Source organism: Vanessa tameamea, chromosome W (assembly GCF_037043105.1).
Source record: "Vanessa tameamea isolate UH-Manoa-2023 chromosome W, ilVanTame1 primary haplotype, whole genome shotgun sequence".
Taxonomy (NCBI): Eukaryota; Metazoa; Arthropoda; class Insecta; order Lepidoptera; family Nymphalidae; genus Vanessa; species Vanessa tameamea.
The window spans coordinates 2,429,891-2,439,667 of record NC_087340.1 but is presented as its reverse complement, the minus strand read 5'-3'; the positions used below and the strand labels follow the sequence as shown (position 1 = coordinate 2,439,667).

General features: G+C 33.2%; 1 protein-coding gene across 1 annotated transcript; it reads left to right on the top strand.

The window, feature by feature from the left end:
* Positions 1-8,625: 8,625 nt before the first annotated feature.
* Positions 8,626-9,777, top strand: LOC135194596 (uncharacterized). Its single transcript, XM_064220211.1, has one exon. The coding sequence runs from the start codon at positions 8,728-8,730 to the stop codon at positions 9,775-9,777; it is 1,050 nt and encodes a 349-aa protein (XP_064076281.1). The 5' UTR covers positions 8,626-8,727.

The window sequence follows — 9,777 nt, the reverse complement described above, 5'->3', positions numbered from 1 at the left end:
AACTCCTTCGTTTGACACAATGTGCCCTAAATAAAGTAACTGTTTTTTAAGAAAATCGCACTTTAATGGATTTAATTTTAACTTAAATTTACGAATTCTTTCAAAGACTTCAATTAAATTTTTGTTATGGTCTTCTAAATTTCTCCCCATAATGATAAGATCGTCAAGGTAACATAGACATTTATCATATGTGAGTCCTGCCATTGCCATGGTCATCATGCGAGAAAAAGAACTAGGGCTAGTTTTGAGTCCCATGGGCATTCTAGTCATTTGATATTGACCAGAACAAAATGCGGTGTACTGTCTACTGGACTTTTCTAGTTCTACATTATAAAATCCTTGATTTAAATCTAGATGACAAAAATAAATGCACCCTTATATGAGTCTAGAATTTCAGTTATATTTGGAAGAGGGAACTTATTCTCTACAATGCAGTTATTGAGTTTTCGGTAATCTATGACTAATCGCCATTTCTTTTCTCCATCTGAGCGTTTGGGTACCAAAAGGACCGGACTACTCCATTCACTATTGCATGGCTCTATAATACCTTCTTCAAGTAAATTACTAATTTGTTTATTAATTTCTCCCTTTTGTGAATGTGTGAGTCGATAAGGCTTGGAGTATACTGGTGCTGTATTAGGTTTTAACGTAATAGAATGCTTATACAATGAAGTTGTAGTTAATTTATCCCCTTGAATATAGAAAATATCGTTATATTTAGCACATATGGATAAGATACTACTTTTTTCCTCTTTATTTAAATGATCTAGTTGTAAAATAGACAATAATGTTCTTACTCTTTCTGAACTGCCTGAAGTTTTAGTAGAGTTTTCAAAAGAACAAACATCAAAATCACTAGCCGAAAAAATAACAGGTTTAAAGTCATCATATTTTATTTGTAAATCTTGTTCAGTAGTATTCAAGATACGTATAGGTATTTGTCCATCTCTAGGTTTAACAAGAGTACTAGCAATAAAAATTCCGTTTTGTATTTCAGATGCATTGACAACACATTCTTCAGTCATATTAGTGTAAATAAAAGGTATGGACTCAGATCGCGCTGGTATATTTAACATGTTATTACCCACCTTTATAGGAATATCCATCTTAACACCTAGGTTCCATAATGTTAAAGTATAAGTATTAAAGTTCAATATCGCGTCATATTTAATAAAAAAATCATGTCCCAGTATGCCACTAGCCTTACAAGGCAATGTATCAAATACATAGAATCGATGACTGAGAATTTGATTCCCTATCTTAAGATCTAGATAAACATATCTAATAGCGTTGATTTTGCCACCAAGACCGCTGACTACGAGATTCTCTTTATGGAGTTGAATGTTTTGATCAATTATTTGTTTATACTTTACGGCGGATATTGAAGCGCCAGTATCGAGTAACAAGTTATATGAATGATTGTTAATTGAAGTTATTGTTATATGACAAGTATTATTGCAAGATAATATTAAATTTTTAGTCACGAAAAAATTCATCAGGGTTATCAAAATTAGGGTTTTTATTATCCGATTTTGTCAAAATATGCATGGTTTGCGGTTTACCAGACGTTTGGTTCCTGTTATAATAATGATTATTATTAAAAGACTTACCTCTATTGCTATGTGGTCTCGAAGTCCTTTGGAAATTACCTCGTCGCGACGCTTGTCCCGCGTTTCGTCCTCTGGGAGAATTTTGTGCCTGGTAATGAAAATTCATACCTCGTCCACGCCAATTTCCAGATTGTCCAGCATTAAAATTTCTACGACCTCTGTAATTATAATATTGATTGTAATTTTTGTAATTATTATGGCGCATAGTTAAAATATCTCCGGATTGAGCAGATGAGGAGTCCTCGTCCAGGGCGGCCTGTACCGCATCATTCAAGGACGAGTAGTTTCTAGCTGTGACAATAGTTCCGATACGACGATTTCTAAGTCCGTCGGCAAAAACTTTAATAGCTTGTTTCTCATTTCTGGGTTTTAAAACTTTATAATCAGATTCATCTCCGTCAGACTGAGAAATCGTTAAGTCCACAAACATATTTGTTATTTGCCTACCATACTCTTCAATTGAATTTTCATTTTGTGAAAGACGGTTTTTAAGTACAAAATGAATTATTTTTTTCTGGGAATCAGAATCGAGTTCTAGCGTGTAATATTCTATACTGTCAATAAGCTGTTTAACGCTGACCTCATCATCAGATGCGACTGGTAATAAATTCATAGCAATCTTAAGATCAAATTTAGCCATTGTTTCGTTTGTTTCTACTGAAGACGAACTACACAAATCTATAATTTTTTCATACAATTTGAAAAAATCGGAACTTATTCTTTCTATATGTAAACTTTCGTCAACTTTAAATTTATCAGACAATTTATTTAAATGTTCTAGAGTCAAATTAAATCTAGCAACTAAATTATCGGCCTCTTTAATCTTTCTTATAATTTTTACTAAATATGTTTTTATATTAAAAAGTTCATCATATATTTTTTGTAAATCCTCATACATTACTATTAATTTTTACCTGTAATAAACTACATTACAAATTGATTAGTACAATAATGCTATAGAGTATAATTCAAAATATCTTGATAACTAGGTAATCACAGTCAGGCACAGTCACTTGTACATGTATGAAAAGAAAATGTTTATGTGGTAATAAAGAAGTTACTTCACTCCCTTGGATTCCTGGTTTTCCATTTGATTTTTCCGATAGATGCACTCTTCACAAGTAGTCGTAGCACCACGTCCAGCTCTGGATTCGTTCATGGAACGCCGGAAAATATGTCTGCTTATTTGTTCACGCATCCACGTTTCATGACATCTCTTGTATAATTTATATAAAATGTAATGGACGCCAAGAAAAACGATGCTGCATATTAATAAAAGAACGATGCTGATAGTAGATATATGCCACTTAATTTCTTCAACAGACGCTGTGTTTTGTGCTCCGTTCTGATTTATGAAAATATCTTCTTTTTCCACTTTAGACTGGCACATTATTAATTTGGTATGATGTATTTTAAATATTGAATTTCGTTTATTGTAGGTTCTGGAATATTCCACACTCGCTAAGAATATGATCCGCGAGGCTGAACCCGCAGGGTCGCCATATAAGGTTGAGATTGGAGATCGAAATAAAACATGTTGGATGCTCAAATGATACTGACTGACTGTGTATTTGTTGTTCTAATTTATACGTTACATACATGCTTGTACATAACACACTACAAAGGTGTACTCGTCATTAATAATTATATTTTATTAGTTTGACCTGAGTATTTTCAGTTTTTATCGTGATTTAAGTGATTAATAAAACTTTATATGGTGTTATTTGACATAAACATTGACAATTCAAGAGCAAATTAAAGTGAATAGTTAAAGTAAATCGATCGTAAAAAGTGTATCGGTGCTAAGTGCAAGTATAGTTATTAAACATTACCCACTAGTACACTAATATAAATAAACAAAGCAACAAGCAGATCTTCAACATAGATACTGATTTTTCACACCGTACTGTGACTGCTTTGTTGGTCTAGTGGTGCGAACTAATGAATTTATAATGCGCGTCACTTCAATTCTTTTTTTTCTTATAATGCGCGTCACAGTTAACGTTGGCTCCGCGATCTATTTTGAATTTAAAATAACTAAGTTAGTTTTCAATAGTTACCTATATCTAATTTCGTAATTCAGTTAATGTACTATCATGTCAATTGTTTGCAAGTTCATATTTGTTGATTTAAAATACTTTTTCGTCCAAAAAGTCTAAGTCGACACTCAGTGATTTGAAACGAGGAACAAAATCAAGAAACGTTTAAAACAGTGATATAATCAGTTATTCATTGCAATTGTAACCTCTTGTATTGTGACTTCTAGTGCAAAGTGTTTTTTTTTTTTTTTTTTCTTTCTTTTACAACTCAAATACAGTAAATAGTGCTTTGTGAAATTATTAAAAATCGTAAATCTTGAACGCGGGTGATAAAATATAACACTTTGACTGCATACCCATCATACAAGAATTCTGTAAAGAAATCATCGAACTTTACTATATAAGCTTAAATTAACACACTCAGCTATCAACTGTCGTGACGCAGTGTGGAAGTCGCTGCTGTAAACAAACGCATATCGATTGTTAAGAGTTCAAATCCTAAGAACTTCGAAGAAATATTTTTCGAACTTAAAGATTTCAAAGTAATTTTAATTCATTATAAAATGGAATGCAGTGGATGTAGAAAGTCTCACTTAGAACATAATAGCTACCTCCGGTGCCGCTTGTGCCAGGCCAAATATCATTATTTATGTCTCAATTTAAAAGACGCTCAATTCAAAGCACTTAACAACGAGTACCGTGTCTCATGGGTATGCCCGTCTTGCATAAGTATAAATCAACGCAAAAAGTCTAATCTACATACACCCGTTCGACAAACACAGTTTCCGTCAGAGTCGGTTGATTCACTGAATATGTCATTTGAATACTCGGACAACAATCATACAACGTCTAACCAAAGTCATAGTGAACATAATACAATAAGTCAAACAGATTCTGCGATAACAATGGATAAAATAAGTGATTTGTTAGATAAAAAATTAAATTCCGCTTTCCATGCTCATATGCAAACATTTCGGTCAATTTTAAGAGATGATGTAACGCAGCTGGTACGATCTGAGCTTGATTTGGCACTTCAAAACATAAAAGAGGACTTTTCATCTACCACGGATTTCATCTGCGCAGAACAAAAAACATTAAAAGATTGTCTAGAAGAAAAATCTAAATTAGTTGCTACTTTGGAAGCAGAAAATAATAAAATTCGTTGCGACATCCTGAAACTCACTAACAGATTATCTGCCTTTGAAAAAATATCTCGTAGTCATAATTTGGAATTGCAGGCGGTGCCTGAAAAACGCAATGAAAATGTCCTTAGTTTATTTAAGAAACTGTGTGACGTTATAAATGTTCCCGTTGATCCCTTACATATACAAGCTTGTCGGAGAGTCGCTAAAGTCAATGCATCTTCAAATCGGCCTCGTAACATTCTAATTACACTGTCCTCTTCATTACTTAGAGACACCATAATATCTGCAGCAAACCGCTATAATAAAAGTCACTCAAACGATGCACTAAACTCAAACTTAATCGGAATTGAAGGAGAAAAGTGTAGAATTTACCTGGCGGAGCATCTATCGCCCGAGTGCAAAATGCTCTATGCTACTGCTCGAAGAGTCTCTAAAGAGAAAAATTATCGTTACGTATGGATTAAGTTTGGCAATATCTATATGCGTAAAACGGAATCATCGCCTGCTATAATAATAAAAAACGAAGACCTTTTAAATAATTTAAAATAGATTTATGTTTATTTATATAGAATTATTGTATTTCAATTATTATTGTTTTTATTTAGATATATCATAATTGGCATAAATTAATCTTAATTATAATGTTAATTTATTATCAAAATGTGAATCGTATACGAACTAAAATTAATGATGTATATCTCAAAATATTAAATTGTAATTATGATTTAATATGCTTGACAGAAACAAATCTTAATCCGGGTATATTTAGCCACGAAATAATTGACACTCGTTATAATGTTTTCCGTAGAGACCGTTGCTCATCCTGTATAAATAAGAAAGACGGCGGTGGTGTTCTTATAGCTATTAAAAAGGATTATCATGTTATTCGTCAAATATCTTGGGATAGTAAATTTGAGGATTTATGGCTGAGTATAATAATTAATGGTAATGGAAATGTCAATGTCATTAATACATGCGTATGCTACTTACCTCCCGACCTCCCAAACTCTAGCATCGAAGAGTTTTACGATTCTTGCATGGCAACGATCAATAACAAAAGCAATTCGGATTTTTTTCTGCTTATTGGTGACTTTAATACACCTAGATTAAACTGGAGCACCTTCAGTGATATAAATAGTTTAGTGTCAGTATCTACTACAGATAGTGAATCTCAACTGCTCTTGGACTTTCTTAATTCATGCAATCTCACCCAATTCAACACTGTTAGTAACATAAATGGAAAATATCTAGATTTAGTACTTGCATCAATGACATCAACATCAATAAAGATATTTGAGGTGCAACCAATAAGTGTCATCGACAAACATCATCCACCCTTAGGTATTGAACTAACGTTTATTAAAAACTGCCAAAACAATATGGAATCTAAAAATCGTAGGAAACTTAATTATTTTAAAGCCAATTTTGACAATATTCGTTCAGAGTTGAAAGAAGTCAATTGGAATGAAATTTTATCTTCTTCTGATGTGGATGTTAATGTAAAGAAATTCTATGACACGCTTAACTCTATACTTCAAAAACACACACCACTATCTAATTATAATTCATCGCAATATCCAATCTGGTTCAGTAATACTTTAAAACATAATTTAGAAAAAAAACATAGATATCACAAACAATATAAAAAGTTTGGTAATCCACGTGACTACGACAATTATGCGCTCTTGAGAACAAAATGTAAAAATCTTATGGATAATTGCTACAACAAATTCATTAACTCTGTTGAGGAATCAGTCTTCAATAATCCAAAAGCATTTTACAGATATGTAAATAACAGAAAAGACAGTAAGGTGTCGTCAATACCGCAGTCTGTCACATATGGAAACCTATCGTCTACCACGGGTGATCAGATGTGTGAACTTTTCGCGAAATTTTTTGGCTCTGTTTTCGACAATACTAGTATTGACATAAATTCAGTACCTGCTCTTGGCTTTCGTCACAACTGCTCATTGAGTATTATTAATATTTCCGTTAAAGATATACTTTGTAAAATTAAACATCTTGATGTAAATAAGGGGGCAGGTCCTGATAATATACCACCTATTGTCATAAAATCGTGTGCCGGTGAATTGTGTTATCCTTTATTTTTGATTTTCAACATGTCCCTCGCGAATGGAATCTTTCCTAAATACTGGAAAAATGCCTACGTCTTTCCAATACTAAAATCCGGTGATCGCTCACAATGTGAAAATTACAGGCCGATAAGTATACTTTCCGGCTTTTCAAAAATATTTGAATCACTGGTATACGATGCTATCTATCACCACGTGGCCCCGGTATTGACAAACAGACAACATGGTTTTGTTAGACATCGTTCCACAACATCGAATTTATTAGTATATAAAAACTACATCTGCAACACTTTTGCAAAACAGGGACAAACGGATTCCATTTACACAGATTTTTCCAAGGCATTTGACAGAGTTAATCATACCATCTTGTGTCACAAACTAGAAGCTTATGGTGTTTGTGGAAATCTTTTGAGATGGGTCGAATCTTACTTAAGTAGAAGAACGCAGTTGGTTGCAATCAAAGGATTTATATCATCACCCACTATTATTACATCTGGTGTTCCCCAAGGATCCCATCTGGGTCCGCTTTTCTTTATAATCTTTATTAATGACCTTGCTGAATGCTTGTCTTGTCCTTCTTTATTTTATGCTGACGATCTTAAAATTTATAACACGATCCGTAACACCAATGATGCTTTGGCTCTTCAATACGATCTTGATACTATAGAAAAATGGTGCGATTTAAATCACATGCAACTTAACACAAGCAAATGCTATGTGATAAGTTTCACACTCAAAAAACAAAGCAAGATTGTCTTTGATTATAGCCTTAAAGGTCAAAATCTAATGCGTAAGACCTCTGTCAAGGACTTGGGAGTAATTTTTGATGAGAAATTAACCTTTAGAGATCATTATGACAGCATTATAACCAAAAGTTGCAAACTGCTTGGCTTCATCACTCGATCCACCAATGACTTTAAGAAGCCCACTAGTATTATACAATTGTATTACACTATGGTTCGTAGTATACTCGAATACAATTCAGTAGTTTGGTCACCCTATTACGGTGTACATCGCGACCGTATAGAAAAAGTCCAAAGGAAATTTATGAGGATACTCTCCTACAAACATATGAAGTATCAGCAGTTGCTGCACTATTCTGAGAGATTAAAATACTTCCACATGCAATCCCTTGCATCTCGTAGAACATATTTCGATGTTTCATTTCTACATAAAACCATCCACGGTTGTATTGATTGTCAAGATTTATTGTCCGCTATCAATTTTAACATAAACTACAGATTTAGAAATCCTAAAACATTTAACATCAACCCGTATTTAAATAATGTATCCTATAATAACCCCATTGCGAGAATGTGTCGTACTTACAACGATATTGCCGCTAATAATGACTCCATTGAGATTTTCGAGAGTAAGTTTCGTATATTTAGGAGGTGTTTGATGAATTTAATCTTTAAGACTTAGTACGTAATATATTGACAATGTTATGTAATATTGTTTATATTTTTTTTTTTTTTTCTGCTATTTTTTATACTTATTGCTTAATTTCTCCAAAAATGTAATATTCGTATGATTTTTTTTTTTTTTTTTTCTTTAATTTTTACTTGTAATAGCTTCAGCCCTTGTTAACTGTGATTTCATGTATTCTTGCTTGATGTGTACACAAATATTGGGGTGTAACTAATCTTCGAACTCTGTAATTTATTATTTGGTTATTTATCAGTTATTACCTGTCTTGTGTGCCATATGTAATAAATAAATAAATAAATAAAATTTAACCGTCGAGCGCAGGATCGATACTCAGCAGAACGAGTCTCAGTTTTTTCTTTGATTCATATTTTTCATTTCTTGTATTTGCTACTTCAAATATTCTCCAAAGATGGCGCTTTGTGGAGTATGCAACAACAATATATCTGTGTCACAAAAACGTATTAAATGTTCTAATACAGGATGCAATATTCACTATCATGCAGATTGTGTAAAGTACAACGAAAACGTCATTCATCGCTCTAAATGGGTGTGTCCAGTTTGTTTACCAAAGCGTTCTAAAGCAACTAGTAATACTAATACACCGAGTCAAAGCAAAGTCCAATACGATCAAGAATTTGAAACCCCTCCAAGCGCTTCCAGTCTTTCATTAGAGTCTATTGTCAATGAAATACGTAGTTTCCGTAAGGAAATTAACCTTAAAGTAGATGAACAACAGTCGAGTCTTAATAAATTCAATATATGCCTAGAAAAAATGCAAGAAGAAGTTAAGGGCATAATCAATAAATTTTCAGCATTACAAAATGATTTTGACGAAGTTACAGAGTCTTTAAAATTTTTATCTCACTCCCACGATAACCAAATTAACATAAATGAAGACTACAAAAACAGGATAATTGAATTAGAAAAAGAGAATATGAATCTACGCACCAACATCACGGGACTCGAATTCAAAATGTCCTTAATGGAACAACAGTCGCGAGATTGTAATTTGGAAATTCAGTGTGTTCCTGAACATAAATCAGAAAACCTCTCGTCGATTGTACACCAGTTAGCCAGTGTAGTGTCATTTGATCTACACGATAATGATATAGTTAACTTTCACCGAGTAGCTAAGAGGAACACAGAATCTAAACGACCCCGTAGCATTATAGTTAAACTATCAACTCCACGTAAGCGCGATAACTTCTTAGCGGCTGTTAAAGTGTTTAATAAAAAGAATCCTCAATCTAAGCTTAACTCATCACATTTGGGTATTGCCAGCGGCAAGGAACAAATTTATATTATGGAACATTTATCGCCGGATAATAAGCGCCTACATGCTGCTGCCCGTCTTGCAATTAAGGAAAAGAAGTATGAATACGTATGGGTTAGAAGTGGTCGAATATTTGTACGAAGAAATGACACTTCTCCAGCTGTGTTTTGCTTAAAGCAGTTGTAG

What these genes read in the sequence shown, in the direction of transcription:
- LOC135194596 (XM_064220211.1), top strand. Translation starts at nt 8,728, where the DNA reads ATGGCGCTTTGTGGAGTATGCAACAACAATATATCTGTGTCACAAAAA.